The sequence below is a fragment of the Megalopta genalis genome, chromosome 3 (assembly GCF_051020955.1).
Source record: "Megalopta genalis isolate 19385.01 chromosome 3, iyMegGena1_principal, whole genome shotgun sequence".
In the NCBI taxonomy this organism is placed as follows: domain Eukaryota; kingdom Metazoa; phylum Arthropoda; class Insecta; order Hymenoptera; family Halictidae; genus Megalopta; species Megalopta genalis.
In genome coordinates, this window is record NC_135015.1 from 15,642,272 (window position 1) to 15,663,718 (window position 21,447).

Genomic DNA, 21,447 nt, shown 5'->3' on the forward strand with positions numbered 1-21,447 from the left:
AGATATTGCAGGCAGTGGGCATTACAAATCAAAACTCGTATTCGACCGTGTAATCAATGGTCTTATTCGTCGACTTAACGAATAATACCCGCGTTTGATTTTCAATTTCACTCGTTTATTGCATCGACGGAATTATCTTTTATTTGATCCCGCTTTCCTCCAAATCGTACGCGATGATCGATACTTTCTTGCTTTCCTATAATCTGGTAATTAGGTATTTCGATGTTTGTTACAAACTTTTATACAAATGTACATTTTCTGATTTCCCAATTCCCTATATTTCGTCCATTATAACTTAACTGAGGAATAACCTTGTCTTGTTGTAAAATAATAACCAGACATATGCAGATTTGATGCATTTCTGACGAAAATGAGCAGATGGAATTTAAAACAGTGGACGGATTAAGAGAACTTAAAAGTGTCATTATATATCATTTTCGAGTTGGTAAAATTGTCAAAGAAAGAAAGAATTTTCTAGCCGAACAACTGGTCGTTGCAATTCGCAAATGCAATTTTTATTTCTAGCAATAACGAGCGAACGAACATTCGCAAATAAACTATAGCTATATAATAAGCTATATAATAAAAACTGTAGCAAATAAACTGAAGCTTGTTCGCTTCATTCACTTCAAACAAAAACGAGAACTATTTCGCATCCTTTTACGCTTCCTTTTATGAACATAATTACGAGTGCAGAAACACATTAATAAATGCTCTTGGGAAGAATGATCTCGACGATGGAACGAACGATTCAAAGTCCGCGGAAGCGAGCAGACATTTACTGTCCGCCACTGTCAAGTGCACGCACCGCGTGCGTAGGTGCACCGTGTCAGTCGGCCGGAGTGAATTATTTCCGGCGGAGGTATAATGCATAAAACGACCATTTAATTTGCTTGTTCGTTGCGCTTGGAATTCAATGGGGGGAGGGGTGGGGGGAGGAAAAAAAATCTGTCCGCAGGCCAGAGGAACTTTTTTTCCAGCGCACAGCTGTTTTGGCGTGCGCCGATTGCCAGCCGATGGTCGCATAAATTCTATCAAACCGCGACACGATCGATTAACACGATACCCGCTGATGAAACAACTACACCGATAGAATCTGAAACAACTCGAGTAAAAATGCTGCATTTCACCGTTTCCGAGCTCGGTCCGCGCAGGTAGCACGAGCGTGTCATATTGCGGATACACGTTACGCTCTCACGTGACAGTAAATTTCATACATTATGGCGTATTTTACGGTCACGGCGGAAGAGACAATCACTAGACTGCAAATGCTTACGTACGTTTATATTTTCTCCGTTAATAGTCCGCGCTAAAATGGAACATTGTTTCTGGTGCCAGCAGTTTCGGCGGTATCTGTTCCGCAAACGATACACAAAACGTCAACATTTGATGAGACTAGTCATTTTCATTCTACCACGAAGACGTTTCTAATTTAGAAACGTATAAACGTCCAGCGTGCGCGTTTCGTTGCGTAAGAATCATGTTTCTTTTACAAGCGAAAATGGTTGTAAGATGAAGGAGTTTAATCAGGATGTTCCAGAACTCTCGTTCTATTAGGAAATAGATGATTCCTTGGCTGGTTCGAAGGAACTTTTTCCTTCGCGAAAATGTTCTTCGTGACTTTGTTAACGAGTTATTAACGAAAACTACGGACCAATCAGGGAGCTCGACGCTGCGCCGGCCGCGAGGGCGTGGCGCCAGCCGTAACGCGCTCTCCGATTGGTCCGTGTTTTTCTTCGTTAACTCGTTAACGAAACGGCGGAGAACATTTTTGCTGAAGAAAAAGTTACTTCGAATCTCCTCAGGAATCACATCATTCCAAGCGTAACGCGAATTTTGGCGTTACTTTCGAGAGTGTACTTCCGAGTATTTTCGAGAGTGGACCATGCCTCGATCGTTTGAAAACGAGTTGCAAATTGACGAAGGAAAAGTCGCGGGTTAATTTCTACGCGGTTTCGCGTCGCGTCGCGTTCGTGATCTCGCGATGGAAAAGTGAACTGGACACGGGCGAATCGCCGTGCGCCGGCTTCATTGTTTTTCTATTATAATTAAATTAATTGCTTTCCCATCGGAACATCGGGGGTCGGGGAGGAAAAAAGCCGGACCAATACGAACGATTGTATAAACAGAGGCCAAGTGTATCGACTATAATTGCGTCATTTCGACGTTGTTTGCCCGGCAACGCGCCGGTCGTATAATCACCGTTTCCCTAGTCATGCAGCAGGCAAACATTTCCCTACCGTTCCATCAAATCATCTCGACGCGTAAACATAGAAAAAAAGAGCGTGCGGCACGTCCAATCCTACGCAAATAACCGCGGCTGCGAAATGCATTAGCAAAATACAGCTTCGAACGGAATTTTCATTGCCGGTGTCGCTTGGGAGCCGTGTTTTTTCTTTTTGTTTTTTGTTGCCTTCCAGCCTCCGACGATTAGTGATTTTCTCGAAATATAGTCGGGGAACGATATAAAACTGTGTTAAAGCGTTTCTTAATGTAAAGTAGTGTTTAATCATCCCATGTAACGATGTGGAAATTAATCGCGAAGGTTTAATCGAGACTACTTTGGAAATCTAATTTTGATTAGGAACTGTTCCGAACTTTGACTCACGATCAGCTGCTCATTTTCAAGATCGCTGTATAATATAATAATATATATATATATGTTATAATAACATCTCATTCTACTTTTGTTTCTATACCACAAGGGTTGCCTTTTGCGTAAGAAATATAAAGTGTGAAAACGTATACTGTTTCTCTGAAAAATAACTGCAATACTGAGATCAAGAAATTAGACTGAGCAAACTTTCAAAATCACTAAAGGAATTCTTCTGTGACACAAAAAATGTTAAGAATCTCCTCTACAATCTCCTCCTCTTTTAACTAACATCCAGCAAACGAATATGTTGTTAACAACTTAGATATCCATAAGACTCTAATCCTTGAAACAAAAGGAATCGTGGAATGAAATGTATAAAGTCGCTAGAGCCAATTCCCGTGAAACTCACGCGGGAGATTGCAGTTAAAGAAATATGAGTACATATAATGGAACTTGTTTCAATATATTGAAACGTGTGGTTTCTTTCTACTGGTATCGATCACATTTAGGAGATGAAAGCAACCTCCAAAGTCAAGGATTAAACGGCCCCTAAACCAGCGAAATCTTGACCGGTGTATTTTCGAAATATGGAATTAGTAGCATACGAAAATGAAGTAAACAACCAATTGCTCAAATATATCATTATTTTCTCCGGCGGTCGATGAAAGATAATACATGTCGAACGTTATTTCGTGGAACCGCGTGTTTCGCCGAAACCGTTTCGCGCTGCCCGGAAAAACTTAATTAATTGTCCGGATACCCGCGCAAAACGGACACGTGTTTCACCCGAAAATAAGCTGCACGCGAACGAAACGCATTGTTGAAATTGAAGTACATTGAACACGCTACAAAAATTCGCCGATGAAATTCGCTTTTCGATTTCGCCACTCGGCCAGAGACATTAATCATAAAACTTCTCCGGTTAGCCCGGTAAACTGCGGATCGATGTGCAACAGGGCACTCCGCCGGTGGCCAGCAAATAAATTTCTGGAAACCAGCGGCGTAGCCATTGATAAAAACATTTCTGACGTCGACGGTGGCCCGGCCACGATGGAGTTTCGGTAAATCGCCGGGCTGCACGTCGGCCGGGGCCGTCGTGCTCGGTTTGCGTGGCCGCGACCGCGCATTCAGAGCTCGTCACGCAGGAAATTAAAGTTCACGACTGACGGACCGCGCGAACGACTTCCGCGAGATCAACGATCCCCGTTGTTGCACCGCTGCGTTTCATCAATTAGCCCCGTCGTTGGCGATAACGTGACCCCGCGAATGATCGTAATCCCTGGGAATGTATTTCACGGAACGAGCCCCTCGTTATGGCCGCTTGTTCCTCCCTTTTCAGAGGGAAGTATACCTAATCAGCTGGTAACGAGGATCCTACCCCCAATAAACGGAAGAATACGGCCGGTGTGTGCGGAAACATCGCGATGAAATAACGTCGTTGCGCAGGCGCTCCGAATGGATTCGATTAAAACGAAAATGTCTCGCGTTATGTTCGCCGCTGAAACGTAAACGCCGCCGCGCAGTGTCGCGAAGTGACGTAGATTCGTCGAATTCGATGAATTTTTCGTAGGGGCGAGACGAAGCGATGTTTTTTGCTTTACGTTGAAGGATAAGGGGGGATAGAGAGGATATAGTGGAAACATTTTCCATTGTTTTTTATGTTAAATTAGAAATATTTCTACAAAATCAGAACTTATCCAACACCATGTACAGTTGGATTTTATTTTAAGACATGTCGCATCATTTCCCGTAGACATTGGCACGCTAATTTCAAATCCGATGGCAAAATTGATCTACCACTTCAGTATTTTATGGAAAAAGAGGTCAGCGATTTATCGAAACGTTTCAACGAGAAAGTCGCGATTTCCTCAGTTTTTTCTACTTAAATCGATGTTTTTCCACAAGCTCTTTGATCTTGACGCGATTTGGTCATTTTACCACACTGCGCGTTCTTCTTTCACCGAAATTCCCTAAGCTCAGCTAATTAGCGCAATATTTCGCGTTGTAATTAGGTAGCATGGAATTATCAAAGGCTAAATTTGCGGCGAGCTATTATCGCAAAGAAGATTACTTAGCGCGCAGGACCAATGAAAATAAAGTAGCAGCTGAGAAACTCGATTCTGGAACATTTGCTGATCACAGTAAATTCTTTTTAATTGGCGCTCGCAAAAATGAGTGTACATAAAAATAGACAATTTTGGATTATTGGACAATTTACGATTATTCGAGCCTTGCGGCTCGTTTTTATAGTTGTTTAATAATCGTATAATATTAATCGAATAATATTAATATCATATATATATATATATATATATATGATATTACATGATTATTATTATTATTATGCGATTATTCGATTAATATTATACGATTATTCAACAACTATAAAAACGAGCCGCAAGGCTCGAATAATCGTAAACAAAACAAAATTATTCGATTAATATTATACGATTATTAAACAATATATATATATATATATGATGTAATAATCATTGTACATTTTTGTGGACGATCTGAGCGCCAATTGGAGAGAATTTACTGTATTCCGTTTAGAAAGCACCAATCGTATCACGGAACGTACTTTTCGAGAAATCTGCTGAAAATTAAACGGCAGATTCGTTTCGGTGAAATCGACGAAGCCGGCCAAGTTGCCGCGGAAAAGATTCGCTTCTAATTTTCGTAGCAATGTTTATTCTTCTGGGATTCCAGGTAACCACTTTGTAACGTTTGCTGGTTAAAATTACTCACGGTTAAGACCGGGCGCATGGAACGTCCCAGCGTTTCAAGAATTCCGTTTCATAAACATCCACGTAAAGACCGGTTGTGCGAGCCTGCGCAGTTTAATTAGCACATGCCGTACGAAGGAAATTAACCCTTTGCGGTCCATGGTATTTCTACCATTTCCCTCTTGCGTGCCCTGACCTGGTCAGCGATGTATGATCATACCGTTTTAAGAGGACGGGACATGATATGTAGATCTCCGTTAGCCAATTCATAAATAGACTGCGGATCTTTACGCAAAATAAAAATTATCCAAGTTGATCGTAAAAAACAAGTCAAAATTTTCTATTTCAGTAATTGTAACAAGTTGGAAATAATTGAACAATATCCTTAAATTCTTCTAATATCTTCACCGTTTTGCACTCCGCTTAGTAATTTTTTTAGTAATTTTTATCATAGATGCATGAAATAACCGACTCGAATGCGCGACGTTAATTTTTAATTAGGCTTTGAAATTCGTGTTCATTGTACCATATCGAACAAACTGAGTGTTACTAGGATTTTTAGAATACCGAAGTGTTAAATTAATATTGCATTAATATTATTTCATGTAATATCATGTCATGCTGTGAAATGATTTCTTCCTTTCTTAGCTTTTTATTGTTTTCTGCGCCGCCATTTGTTTCGAGTATTTGATGGACGATTATAAAAATTACCCACGCACGCGAGAACCTTGATGGATTAATCAGATTAGACGTTGCAAACCTACGCAAAGATTGCGAAGTATTACAACTGAAATAAATTATATTCATATACAGTCGCGAAACGGTTGCTCCCGTCCGAATGAATCACGGAGGAGGAGACTCGCGGCGAAGTTTTATTCGTTATTCGAAAAAGCTTTCAACGAGACAAAAGTTTCGCCCGTCTCCGCGATAGATTAAAGGAGTCGCGATTTATCGGCCGGCGTTATATATACCGTGCTATCGCGTCTGAAAGGCTCCCGATGACTTTATAATTCCTCGTACATCCCGGGGGTTAATCCTTTAATCCAATAACGGGGAAAGCGACGTTCGGTGTTCGAACGCACTTGAATTGAAATCGGAAAAGGCGTCGGTGAAAATCCTTCGGAGAGCGATAAGAAGTTGCTCAAAGCCGAGGAGCGGTTGCCTCGTTTCAGTGGCCAGCGAAAGAATATAAATGCTAAGTGTCCACTCGCCTGCACCCTTTCGAAGTCCCCTTGTCTCTCCGAGCACACGCTGTTCCCGGCCGGGAAGCGTTCGCGGAATCGATACGACTAACAGGCTAATTCACCTAGACAATTATTCCTCTGCTAGACAACGTGGGTGCGCTCTCTCTCCATTAGTGACATTAGGCAGCCGCCAGTGGATGCACTCGAGAAATGTCCCTACGCGGCACCTAACTTTATTCTCTAAACGTCTTTGACGGCGTGTCGGTCCCGCAGTGTCAGGGTCACCAACGATGACATACTCCGAGACAACTAGCTCGTTGAATTTAAACGAATAATACAGAAAATCTTAATTTGTTTCAAGGTTATTGTACTGTTGGAGTGTAGGACACCTTCACGAAATTTCGTTCGCAAATCGTTTTTTCGTGTCTCTCATCTTTTGCTGCCTGCAAGTTGGAATTGGACTGCGAATCTTTATGCATCATTTAAATGATCACATTTCCATTGTTTTATAGATCATCTATTCCGTTTCTTCGAAAATGAGTGAAACTGCAAAAATTGATTTAATGAAAATAAAATTATTTCAGAGTGTCTAAAGAACATTCGGTAATTTCTGGAACCAGAAATAATAATTAGTAAAGATTATTTATTACGTAAAGATTATTTATTACCCAGAAATTATTTATCATGTACAGATTAAGTGAGGATTAAACAAAAATGATATAGTTTTTCTTGAGCAAAATCCGAAGATAAATTAATATTCGTGACATTACGATTGCATCGTACTGCTAACAATATTTTCAATTCTGAAATTGGGTCAATCTTTCGTTGTTTTGTGCAGGAAGGTATTTAATTAAACGAATTCGTTGCATATAAAAATACTCGCGTTACAAATGAAAACAATTTGGTATTGTCATGTCCAAATGCCACGTTCAATTTAGTAGATTAAACTCCTGTCAATTTATATCGCACTCTGAACTTTTTGTAAGCCTACGTCGAATCGTTGTGATTTTATGGGATTTGTAATACGATACAGGTGAACGTAAAAATTACCGAACGTTCAGAAAGTTTCCACTTTATTTCTATCGGTAGCAGTGACAAATTTTCGCTTGGCATAGTTTTTATGAAATGGCTTATTAAAATGGGTTCATTGGACGATTCCTTCGATCGGTCAAATCTGAAATAGAACGCGAACATTTATTATGAATTTTTCCAATAAAAAGTCGCGTTCAATCAAATATCTCTTTTATTAACCTATTTTAATTAACTTCCTGTTTAATTTTCGCTCAAACTAAATCTCAAGATTAAATCACTTTTATTGCGTAGCGTACGGACATACATTTATGCAGTCGTCTAAGATTTTCTCTTAACTTTTTAACGATGCAAGAAAATGAGTAAGGAAATGAAGTAGTGGGGCAATTTTTGTGACGGAAGAGATGCTTTTTTCTCGAGTTTATCATTCCTCCGAGTCGAACATTTCTTTCCTTCCACATTTTCTTGTACCATTAAAAACAACAATGGCAGTTTCGATGAAAATCTTAGACGACTCGTCCCGTGTATGCAAGGCATGCGTGTACGTACTATCTCATGAAAGCCAGAATAAATAATGGAAAATTTCATTTCCCTAACCAGACGTCCGCGTTAACCTTTACTGTACACACCGCATAAAAATTCCGCAGAGTACGCAAGGGGCGTGACATCGCCCCGACAACTCGAAACGGCTGTCACGTTTAAACTATTTACTACGTTGGGTCCCAAAAGTTACTGAATATCCTGTAGACATTCTAAAATAAGAATTAGCAGCGTTTTTCTCAAAATTATAAATAGATGGTGGGTCTTTACACGAAATAAAAATTGTCCAAGTCCAATGTGTGAAACGGAAACGAAACAAAAATAAATTATCTTTTAAGATAATTTTGGTAAATTGAAAATAGTTCGACGATATTATTAAATTCTTCTTATGCCTTTACAATTTTATGTTTCAGCTACTCATTTTTCTCATAAATGCATAAAATCCGCACTCCAATTATAACTCGGGGCATGGTAGGATAAAGACGATGATTTTAATTTTTTTTCTAAATTTTTTGCCTCGATTCGAAGGCAATTCAGAGGGCACGCGCCACTATTCGAAGGCAATTCGGAGGCCACGCGCCACTATTCGAAGGCAATTCGGAGGCTACATGCTACGATTCTACGGAGATTGGTCACGTGTCTTGAAACTCCGCGGTTTTTCTTAGAAGTCTCCCAAGAATTCGCGACGCGTGCCGCATCGCACGCTTGACCGACTTCGTCGACCCTCAGCATCGGTGTAGCAATAAATTACATAGGCGTAGAATTAGCGCGGTGAAATTCACAGCAACCCGAAATTTAGCGACCTCGGATGTTTGTTGTGAATTGAAAACAACACCGTTCTCCCGAGCGTAACGAAACGCGCCGCGGATACCGGTAGGAGCAACGATGAACCGGTAGGGTTATATCCGCTTTATGAGGAAAGTCCTTTATCCGGCATCCGCCGTGTCTGCGGCGGACGGGCGCGTTCCTCAATTTTCCGGCGGCCAATTAGCGTGGCCGGTTTCCGAATTTCCCAACAAGCCTCGAACTCGCGATAATAGACGGTCAAGTTGCCAGGCGGCGTTATTAACGCGGCCCTTCTATTTCATTTTAATAGGAAATTTGCCCCATCGTCGGTCACCGTTCCCAGTTTTCCGACGGGTTAACTTCGGCCGGAACTGGATTACCGGAAGCGATGCATCGCAAATCGTGCTCCCCTAACAGGAACGCTGAGCCCGGCGATATTTTTAATAATCGTTAGCGAGCATTTTCGCCGCGTAAATTCGCGATCGACCGGCCGGGCCGGATATTCGAAACGTATTTCTGCGCCGGTATCCGTTCGGGGGAGATTTAACTCGCTTCGGGAACGGTGACGCGAACGAACCCGGAGAAATATTGCTCGGGATGGGGACAAGACACCGCTTTCAAACCGAAAGGATTTCTGAAATATGATTTCGGAAAAATGCTGCGGCGGACGGAAACAGGAAAAATTCCTTACTGGATGCGAGTATATATATACACATACATGCGATATAATATCGTGTATTACTGGATACGGCGAATATAGTATGTCGAAATCTTTACGGTTCCCCGGGTAAATAAGGCAGGATTGTGTCCTACCGTAGCATGATGGATAGGTTCGTCGGCTCATTGTCAGCGAAACAATGTTATAGGGTGAAGTCTCGTCGGCGTGTCTAGAAGAGATACCCTTATAGATCTATTGGATCGTTTAAGGTGAAAAGCATTTAATTTTAGAACCGACGGAAATAGTTATGATTGTTCTAACCTTTCGCGAACGTCGCAGAAATCTTGATTTAATTCTCTCGTTCTAACAGCCCCATCCAAGAGAAACGTGTTCAAAAAATTTCCAATCGTCTTCCGAGATATCAACCTTTGGCATTCGAGATCATTTCAACTCCAAATTCGAGATAGTTTAACCGAGAGCTAAAGTATTTCCATTTCATACGACTTCTTGAATTTTACGAAATTCCGCAGCCTTGTTCTAAATATGTATACGCAAGATACACGGTGTGAAAATGATTTTTCCACGCGGTACGATCGTTTCCATCGTTCTCAATTAACCTCGGATTCGCCATTCGAGCGAAAAGGATCAAAATGCAGATGCGAACAGGACGCGAGCTTCCGGTTTGTAACATAAACAACGATGCTATTTACAATAAATATCTCGCATCATTTCGTACTTGTGCAAGCGATCGGAACGCGTAAACAATTTAAAAGCACCGGATCGGAACAGTTTCGTATTTAAATTTTGAATTTCGATCCACCCCCCCCCCTCCCCCCTCTCTCGTGTCGGCGTGAACGCTAAAAGATCGCGGCAGCGCAAAATAATTAACCGAGATACAGAATTCCATCGATGCATAATCCTCAATTAATTCCGAACAATCTACTCGGGCGCCGTGCCGTGGCTTAAATCGACGTCAAACATTGCCGCTTTATTGTAGAACAACATCTCGTGTTTAGCCTAGCAATCCCCTATCCCCTGGCAGTAAACAAGCATTCCCCGAAATCCATCGATCGAGAAAAATCTGGTCGGTACACGGATCGGTTCCGGCGTTCGCAAACGTTCCGCTGACCGGATTCGTTAATGTAAATAACAAGATAAATTAGAGGGAGAGGGCTGGCCGGTTTCCCACGTTAAAACGCGAACTGGGTCGATCTGGAGCACGACAGGGGAAAAAGAAGACGTCCCCCATTGGGTATTCGGTTAACCGTATCAACTCGGCAACATTTCGAGTGTGGGCTCTCGCCGAGCTGTTCAGGATATCGTGCATAAGAAACACATTCGTACTCCTTAAATATTTAAACGGTACGTTTTGAAAAATTTTCGATAAAATGCCACCGGATCTTTAGCAACGTTGTGCTTATTTCGGCGCGATACCGTTCTTCGATTCATACGTCAACGAGAACGACGGGATATGCACAGTTAACCCATTTTACGGGACATGCACATTCGCAAATAATAATAGTGATAAGATTGACGTAATTTAATTCAGTGTTACTAGATCTAGAACAAGATTTTAGAAACTGTTTTCTGTTTCACTGATTCTCCGTTATTCGCTGTAAGTAGACGGCGTATTTTTGTGCAAAATGAAAAATGCACTTATCGCAAGCTCCAGGAACTATAGAAAATTCTCTCTGATTTTCCTTCAGCTTGTAAACAAAAATGGACAATTTGGGAAGAGGAGTAATCGTATAGTAGACTCGAATAATCGCATCTCCTCTTTCCAAATTGTCCACTTTTATTTACAAGCTGAAGAAAAATTGAGGGAAATTTACTGTACATGTATATTTATTTTTTTCTTAGTCATTTAAACGAATGAAAGTTAGTACAACAGAATTTTTAAATTCTTTGGATGTATTTAGTGTTTTGTATTTGGTTTACTCATTTTTGCTATAAATGCATGAAATCCGCTGTCGAGTCATAAGTTATGCTTTTGTTGTTGTGAAAATGGGCGATCACGCGTGTATATTTAAATAAATAAGTTAACAACTAATAGCTTCAGCTCTATACTTATACTATTATTATTATATATACTTTATACTATTATTTCTAGTTCAAGAAGCCAGAAATACCGTGTATCTTTTGGTCAAGCGAATTGTGCTATTTTTTTCTCTTTTAGAAATATTGTACTTGAGTGAAAGATACTGGGCCAAGTCGATGTGGTTGGACAAGGTTTGAGCAATTGCAAATTCTATTATCTTAAATTGTAAAAATTCTGATAACAACGTTCATTATAACATTAGAAGCGACGCGTATTAAGAACATACTAAAGTCTTGTTTGTCAATAATGCTAAGGCAGTAAACTTTTCTCAAGTGTGGCCACCATATATCGTTATTCTGTGAGATTGTTTGATTGAACGTGACCGAAGAACTTAGCCGAATGTGAATTATTCATTTTGTTACATCACTTTTCGTATGTTAAATGAGTGATGTTATGATCAGTGCGCCAAATATTAGTCGTTATTAAAAAAGCTGTACGACAAATCCAACGAATCGTAATACAGTTTCAGAAATGACATCGTGCCGCTGCAATAGTCGCAGCCCATACGAAACAAAAATGCCTGAGCCTGTTATTACAGAATTTTCTACGGGTTCCATAAAAACCGTGCTTCCAAAACAATCCTGTCCCCGGCGTTCTCGCGAACGGGGAGATCTGAGGCACGCCGATTGTTGGAGAGAAAAATAAATAATTGTCCCGAGACTCTTTCCGGACGCAAGAAAACTGCCTCTTATTCAATGTTTTCTGACTTGTGGGTTCAGCGAACCCTCCCCGAGGAGTTCTAGGGTTAACTCGTCTCCGTTCCTCGGCTTCCCGTCTTCCCGCCCCCACCGTCCTTCGCGGTCGCCGCCTGACAGAGTCGTGACCCGGTTCTTACTATTCGAAAGTTCAGGCCGGAAGTTAACTTTACACTCGAGGGTCCCACTCCGCCTCCGACTGCGGACTAATTTCGCGCGAGCCGGTCGTTCGGGCCGGGTCGGGCCGTGCCGTGCCGTGCCGGGCCGGGCCGGGCCGCGTAATACGCAAGTACGCGTACGTATCCCGTGGCTGGCGCGCGCGTCGAACTTTAAGGTGGCTCCTGGCCACGTAACGGAATTCATCCCGGCAATCTCGGATGTTCGGGATTCCCGTGTCGCGAACCGCCCTTCCATTTTATCACGCGATTACGCGGCCGGCGAACGTTATCGGTGGTCCCGCACCCCTCCCCCGGAACGTGTTACACGCGACGCTGCGCGTCCGCAAGACTATACACGAGCCGTGCTGGCTAATCCGAAGCTACGCCGTCACGCTGCCTCGAAATTCTGATGTCCATCGAAATGAATTTGCAACACGCCAAGTTGCTGCGGGCTTGTCCCTCACGAACGGATTACCTGCGATCCCTTCAGCTACGCTGATTAAAGGCTACTCGGCTGGAATACGTTCATTGCCCCTAAACAAACCGGCTCGCGAAAGTGTTCCGACACCTTCTCAAACGTGTAAGGAAGTGAAATAATTGTATCATCATGTAGGCGCGGACCGTGTACTATTTCGCATAGATTTGAAGCTAAATCATGTGTTTCTCAAGAATTTGATGCTAAATCTTCTACTTCGAATTCATTTGAAGCTAAATCGTTCGCTTCGCATGGATTTGTAGCTTAATCTTTTGTTTCGCATGGATTTGAAGCTAAATGATGTGTTTCGCATGAATTCGGAGAAAAATCGTTTGATTCGCATGGATTTGTAGCTTTGTCTTTTGGTTCTCATGGATTTGAAGCTAAATCTACTATTTCGCATAGATTTGAAGCTAAATCATGTGTTTCGCATGAATTTGAAGCTTAGCCTTCTGGTTCTCATTAATTTGAAGGAAAATCTACTATTTCGCATACATTTGAAGCTAAATCATGTGTTTCTCAAGAATTTGAAGCACGTCGAACGCCAATATCGAGAATTATTTATATAGTTATTCATATTTTTTATTTGTTTGCTTTATTCTGGCCTGGCCTTGAAATATTCTAAACGTCTTGAAATTTGAGAATATGCTTTTGCTTCCTCTGAAATTACAATTTAAACAGCCAATGGTCAGTACTTTTTATGCACGATGAGTATACTCATCGAACATAGTTAGATGATTATAGGTCAAATGAAATAATTTGTAGTTTTTTGGGACGTTAGTGTCGAGAATATCAATTACCCAATTGTACAATCCGCGCAAAAATGAATTTGGTAATACTGAAAAGACTCCACTCTTTAAATATCGATAATAAAAATCTATAATTTTCTATCAATCTGAAATGTCGTTACTGTCGCATGTGTACAGTAATATCTCCCTAATTAACGCTGCACAAAAATGGACAATTTGGGAAGTGGAGATACGATTATTCGATCCTCGCAGCTCGTTTTTATAATCGTTGATAACTCGTAACTATGAAAACGAACTTCAAAGCTCGAATAATCGTATCTCCTCTTTCCAAATTGTCCATTAATTGTGTACAATCCGAGCGTCAATTAGAGAGACATTACTCTAATTAGGAGACCGTCTTCAAAATCCTCGCAACGAGTCCGACAAGTTATCGCGTAGAAGAAGATGCTCGCCCAACTAAGCGACAGAGTCCATTTCACGACTCACTCGGATACGAAACAGCGTTTACATCTACCGTCTTCCGGTTCCACGAGGACGCACGACATAAAGCTTTTTATTATCATTGTTTTCCGCGGGACGCTACGGAGACCAAGCCATTCGATCCGTCGCGAAACAAAGTCCAGGTTCTTAAACGAATCCCTGGCGTGCGAAACTTTTACAGCGATGTGCACAGAGCCGCGTAGACGCGTGTCCGGTTCCGCCATCAACACCGACGAGAAACCACCCCCTCGTCCCCCCTTATAAACAATTTTCGTTCGGCGTTGTAGCGAGGCTTGCGACAAATTTATCGCGGCTCGTGGATCAGGCCGGTTCCGCTTTACAGCCGGCCGGAACGACGTAAACACGCCCCGTGAAAAACGAAAACCGTCGTAACGAAAGGCGCGGGAGCGGATCGACGGTGGTCGGAACGGCTCCGAAGCGACCCGGAAAGGATTTTCATTGGCGATCGGCCGTTAAACCGGCTCGTGGCGCTAGGAACGCGTTTTCCGTTCCTTCCGGGTCCAAGTGTCCTCCTCGTCCTCCCGGGGTCCTCGACGCAGACCTGCTGTAAGTTGCGCCGGCCGTTGCCATAAATCCGGCAGCGATTCAGCGCGGACGGAGGCGGTTTACATTTTAGAGGAGAACGCGATAAACCACGTCAGCGGTATCGTGCGTTCCAGCGCGTGTAACACGCCGAAAGGAGATACAGCTCTAGGCCGGTTTATCGGCGATATTTTCCAGCACGGCTCACCCAGCGCACGGCGACCCGGGCACACGCGTTTCGCTCTCGATCATTATTTTTTTAATAGGCGACGGGTAGTTTGACCGATCGCGCGACGGACAACAACAGATCGTTCGGAAACTAACGATCCCCGTCTACGATGATCTGCTACGGATGGATCAATTAAACCGTTTCACGTTTGCGCCTCGACGGACCTTACGGCTAGGTGTTCGATTAATTGAAACAGGCGAGCAAATTCGGAAGCTTAAGGATAACGTATTAGTTATTTAATGCGGATCTTTGACACCTAGGAGAAGACAAGGAAAATTGCACGAATTCATGGCGATAGTTCGGATGAATTTTGAGATACGTTCTCGTGGAGATATTATTATGCAACGTCGCTTAAATGAAAGCTGGAAGTGTCTACTTTAAAACAGTATTGTAAATAGTTTAGATTTCAATAGAAGGACGAGATCATTTTGAAAAATTCAATGGAATCGACCTCTGACATCATGGAATTTACGAGATTTAGAAGAAGTTTAGATGAATTTTGAGATACGTTTCCGTAGAGCTATTTTTATGAAACTTGGCTTGAAAGAAAGCTGGAAGTGTCCACTTTAAGACAGAGTAGATTAGATTTCAATAGAGCGACGAGATAATTTTGAAGAATTCAAAGAAATCGACCGCTGTCATCATGGGGTTCACGGGATTTAGAAAGAGAAGTTCGGATGGATTTTAAAATACGTTCCCGTAGAGCTATTTCTGTGCAACTTGGCTTAAAAGAAAGCTGGAAGTGTCCACTTCGAAATAGGATAGATTAGGCATAGATTCTATAATAAATCCGTTCGCGTCAACGGCTGCAAGGTACTTAACGCGAACGGACTTATCACACAACCTAATAGAAACTGATCGTGCATGCATCCGTGAGCAAGCAAGAGAATTGTCTGCACGCTAGGCCGGAGCATCGAAACACCTATTTATCCCTTTTTTCCACAATGTTCGAAAGTGGTTCGCTCCATCGGCGAGTTTTCGCGAAAGCCCAGAAGGAACAATCTAGATCGCGGCGAGATTCGATCACCGAAGTTGCCGAAATTTCCTTCCCCGAAGAAGTTTCAGCAATAACCTGGCATCGATTTTCGTTTGGTTTAACGAGGCTAAGAGGTGAACGTTGAACCGGTGAACGTAATCCCGTCCCGTTTGTACAGAAGACTGTGTAACGAGCCGCAAAAATAGCAGCAACGCCATCCGCGAACGCACGTCCAACTCCCTTCAACGGTCCCATGAAGTTACCGGAGAACCAATTCGGATCCCGAGTCACGGACTTCCTGGTCGAGTTCGTCAGCTTTTTGCGTCGTTTTACCCCATCAGCGGCAAAGGCGGATTCGTTTGCCAGTTACAAAGTCCCGCGGAAAGTTTGCACCCTTCGACCTCTGTTTAATCCAACGATTCGATAAAACAGCCGAGGCTCGAGATACAGCCGAAAGAACAGAGACCCGGCCGTAACACGTGCGAGATTAGCATACCACGTAGAATTTCGTTCGCTTCTCTCTCTCTCTCTCTCTCTCTCTCTCTCTCTCTCTCTCTCTCTCTCTCCCTCTCTCTCGTAAACGTGCCGCGTGAATTCGAGCACAGACAAAAGTTTCGCAGGAGTTTCGTTTTACTTGGGCTGCCGCCTTCAATTAGATGAAACGGATGAAATAACGGCGAGGACGAGCAGGAACCGCGTCATTGAATCGAGTCGGAAGCAAACTGCGAACGTCTCCGACAACCGTGAGTTTGCCGTAGGGTGCACTATGAATCTAAGAAACCCGTAATCGCTGCGTACTTCGACAGGCAAACCGAGATTGACAACTTATGGAGCAGTTTCCAATTAACGTCGCGTCGTTGCTCCTGGACTTTCGGATGCGCTTAACCAACCGCGGCGAATACTTTTCGCAGGATTTAGGATGCTTAATCGACAAGTAACCATCGCGGCTAACATAAATCATTAACAACGCTACGATCCAACGTGAAACTTATTGCTCTTCAAACAACAACCGCTTCAGCCCCATTAATTCACGTATTCCCGGTGTGCCGCGAGCTTAAACCGTTCCCGTACAGAGGAAATCTCTTGAAACCCACGCGAACGAAAATGAAGAGTAACGAGACTCGGTTCGGGCCAAAAAAGCCACGGTAGGAGGATTAAAGATAATAGTGTCGTCCGAGTGCCGACTTAAAAAGGGCGGAAAGAAACGCGGAAGCGATGAAACTCCTGGCCGAGTACTGATCACGATGGAATCAGAAGATGAGACTAAAGCCCGTCCGCAATCGAGGCGATCGGATCTCGTGACAGGGGCCAATAAAGCAGCGTCCCCGGTACAGGAACGAGACTTCCGATGGAAACGTGCAATCAGCGGAAGAATGATTTCTGCGAAGCCAGCTTGGCAATCGTGCTAATTCAAGGAGGACGTCGGGACACGGAGACTCGGAGTCGGCGGAATCGAAGGACAGCGACGCGGAGGTGTCTCCGAAGACGCTGCACATGATCCGCGTAACTCGTCGCGCTCCTGCCCCTCGTCAAGATCCTCGTCTCTTGGGCGCAGAGGGACGCTCGTCGCCTCGACGAGCGGTCGAGCATCTCCGAGACTGTCGGTAAAGCTTCCGCGGAAAAGGAATTTCGCGTGCTGCACTCACCGTGTACGAGGAGCAGCAGGGTCACAGCAGCGACGATCCAGGGTCTCGCGAATCCCGGAGTCACGTGGCGCGGGGGATCGCCGATCCGGAGCCGCGTCCTCGCGCACCATCCACTGATCGCTATCATCGGCCGTTCTCCACTCATGGTGTCCGACCCGGATTGATCGTCCAGGTGTGGAACTGGCCGTTCACCGTCCGGTCCGAGCCCCTCGCAGGGCCTGCCCGAGCCGTGCGCTACCTCTGTGTCCGGGCGCCGTGTGCTTCCTCGAGGAACAATCGCGCACCTGATCAACGAGCCTGACCAAGTCTCTCGGGCACACACCGCGTCGGGCGCCAGTGAGAGACTGTTCGACTTTGGCGGCGCGCGACAGGTTCCCGCGACGCGACCGTTCGTGGCTCGTGGCTCGTGCGCAGCCGGTCTCCCTCGACCAGCCTCGGCTACCCCGACTCGTACACTCGCTCAGCAGACATCCTGCGCTGCCTCGCGATCCCCGTGGGGTTGGCCACGGACACCAACCCCCGGCCTGCATCTACACGGACGCGGTGCTCCTCGCCGCCAACCCCCCCTCCCCCTAAGTACGGGTATCCGCGGGGTTACGAAGAACCTCTCCGACCGCAGCTCAGGCCGAGGCAACCAGGGAACCACCGGCCGCCGCCTCTGCCTCTGTCTCTGCCCCTGCCACCCCCTGTTATCCAGGTACAACTCCTCCCTCTTCGCGTCCTCGTCCTCGTCCTCGTCCTCGTCCGCGTCCTAGTCCGCGTCCACCCTGCGCCGGCCGCCCGCCTGCACCTCGACCGACAGTCCATGTTCCGTTGCAATATCCAACGCGTACACCGTCGGAATCACCCACCCCCAACCCCCCAACCGCCCACCCTGCCCCGCCTGCCGTCGTCCGCCGAGCCGGCCGACCATCAACCGACGACCTCAAAGAGCGAGAGAACCCGGTGTAACCTTACGCCACCGTCACGGGAACGCAAATTAAATAGCACGCCGGGGTTACGGCGTCGATTAGCCACCCTTCCGCGGACCACCTTTATCCGACCGCCAGCGCGTATTCAAATTATTACTTGTCCCGCTTTTTCGCGTTTTCTGCCCCTTTCCACCCTTCCCTCTCATCTTCTCGCTCTCTTTTTATATCTTTCTCTCTCTCCCTCTCTCTTTCTCTTTCTCTCTATTTCTAGTTCTCACGCTCCGTCTTGTTTGCCTGTTGTGTTTTGGTCTTCCTTCTTCCCTTCCGCAGAGGATTAGCGCGACGAAACGGCGGCATTCGGCTGGGAACGGAGAATCCTCTTTAATATTCTGTTGCATGTATTTTCAGGCAACAATTTCACGGAACAGAAGTCTCCACCAGCCCTGAGTTGGTTGGTGTGTATTTAGCTGGATACGATCGCTGGTGCTTCGGCGTTGCTACCTTCGCGGGCACGTTAATGTTTAATAGAGGCGCGTGTGCCGGATTCGTTACAGGGTGCGTTACAGGGGCGAAGCAACCAATTCGCAGGAATTTGTAACGCGACTTTCTGTTACACCTGGCTGGCTTTAAACGGCGAACGTCGGTGAAGCGGTTTTAATTTCGCGAAGGTGGGTAGAGAACGGGGTTACGATAATCCTCTTGTTGGTGTGTTTAACGTCGAACGGAAGCCGAACGCGCGCAGCGAATACGCGCCGGTCTTAAAGAGGCTAACGATTCCGGGCCCGATACTCGGCGCTATCTGGGTCAGCGCTGTCCGAAATTTACACGCGAGCAAATCGATCGTTCTCTAATCCGTTTTCGTTGTCAAGAGAAACAAGATGTTAAGCGCAACATCGTGCTACGCTGTTGCGCGTTAACTGTTTCCGAGGAATTTTTCCTGTCACGCGATTACCGCGCGATAACCCTTTTATTCCGCGGCCAGATTTGCTGTTTCGCTCCGCCGAATCGTGTAATCGGACTCGCCTATTACGCGACTATTGTGCGAACAACAATGCGCGATAATATTATTGCGCGAATTACTCGAAAACTGGGAATTCTATTAGCAATTATAAAGTACTAGGCATATTGCGTTTCGGGTGATTAACGTGTCGATGAAATGAAATAGTATAGTACCATAAAATAACGTTCACCGAGAACCATATTTACTGGAAATTCGCATATTTGTACGTCGTTCAATAATGGAAGAGAGCAGAGAATTATCAATTAAGAAATAACAGAATGGAAAATGGTCGCTTTTTATAGAGGTATTTTTATAGATATATACATATTTCACAAACAGAGTTACAAAGGATTTATGAGCAATAAATATTGTTAATATAGATTAGTATATTATATAGATAGAAATATATATTATATAAATATATACTTACTAAAATATATAATAAAATTATATAAAAATATATTTATATAATTATATAAATATATATTATATAAATATATACTATTATTTCTATATATATAAATATATATTATATATATTATTATATATAAATATATAGTATAATATTATTATACCTCTTCGAAGATCGAACAATTTCGTTGTTATATTTCAAATAACTGCTGTGTATTTTCAAAGGACGTCACAGTTCTCTCGGACCTCCCATGAAATTTCTATTTTTACTGCAAAAAAGGTTTAAATGTTTAACTTAAAAGTCGCACAAAAATATTGAACTTAAAAGTCGCACAAAACTATTTAACTCGAAAGTCGTACAATGATATTTACCTTGAAAGTCGCACTTAAAAATCGCGCATTAAATCGCACGCTCCGATAAGCATTTTCGAATTTTTCGGACTTCTGCGAAACGTTGCAACGATCGATCGAATATTTCTTAGCGGCCTGGATAGCGACCAGGATATAACAATAGATTGCCAGCCAATAGCTGCGGCCGCAGTTATCGAGCACGTGCACGTTTTGTTTACGTTTACTCCCTGGTCCCGATGGACCGAGTTATAGATTCTTTTATTCCTGTCCGACCGCGGAAAAAGTAAGTGTGAAAACGTTAGAAAAATTAGCACGCTCCGTCCAAATTGTTTAAAAGTTCCAAGGTGACGTGGAAAATTCTTTTTCACGGGAAAATCAGTAACTCTTGAAACAATTAATATTCGATCTTACTATGTTTTCATAGTAAAAACAAATTGCATCTGAATCAATCGACGAACGAAAACATGCAATTCCATATAAAAACAGTTTAGAAAATCGCACTTCTTAACACTTTATCGTCCGGTCGTGGTTGAGGCTGCCACTCAGTAAGCACTGGCTTAGTCGCGCGCGCATTTGCTCCCAGTACCGGCTAAATTTTCACTATTCATTGTGTTGTGCTTATTCCTTTAAAAATAATAATAAATAATAATATAATTATTATAATTATAATTCATAAGGATATGGGGAGGTCAGCATACAGGAGGTCAGCTACTAACAAAACAGTAAAGAAGCGAAAACCGTCGATAGCTAAAAGTCGATTAATAGGCTATCGGTCGATAAGCATTGGCAATCGAAAAGCCGATTGATAGGCTAGCGATCGATAAACATTGGCAATCGAAAAGTGTTAATTTACAACAAATTGGCAGAGTCTGTAAAAACAGCGAGCGGTTACAAAACTCTCAAATTCCGAAGCATCCATAGTTCTTGATATTTCCGATCTCACGCTTCGAATTTCGGGCTTTCCTGCAAAAGTCGAACGCGGTGCAACGTGCAGAAAGTGTTCGCAAGCGTGCTCGCGAGTGTATTCACCGGCGTGAAGTGCGCGAGGGGATAAAAACAAGCGGCCTTTAGATCCGCGGAAATGGAGATGGACTTATAGCCGTTTTTTCAGCAGACGTTTACTATTAAAATGGTGGAACGGTCGGCCGGGTCCGGCCACCGTTATCCACCGCGGGCGTCGAAAAGCTCGTACTACATGATATAATC

At 43.7% G+C, this 21,447-nt stretch overlaps 1 protein-coding gene across 2 annotated transcripts in view; it reads right to left on the bottom strand.

Moving 5' to 3' along the window:
* Nucleotides 1-17,988, bottom strand: part of LOC117229429 (cell adhesion molecule Dscam2) — a 353,961-nt gene extending 335,973 nt beyond the window's left edge. The window contains exon 1 of one of the 2 annotated variants that reach the window (XM_033485864.2): nucleotides 17,569-17,988. In XM_033485864.2, the coding sequence (XP_033341755.2) occupies nucleotides 17,569-17,713 (145 nt within the window). In that variant the 5' untranslated portion in view covers nucleotides 17,714-17,988. The remainder of the gene's footprint in view (nucleotides 1-17,568) is intronic. The other variant, XM_033485865.2, reaches the window with a different exon arrangement.
* Between the last annotated feature and the right edge of the window lie 3,459 nt (nucleotides 17,989-21,447).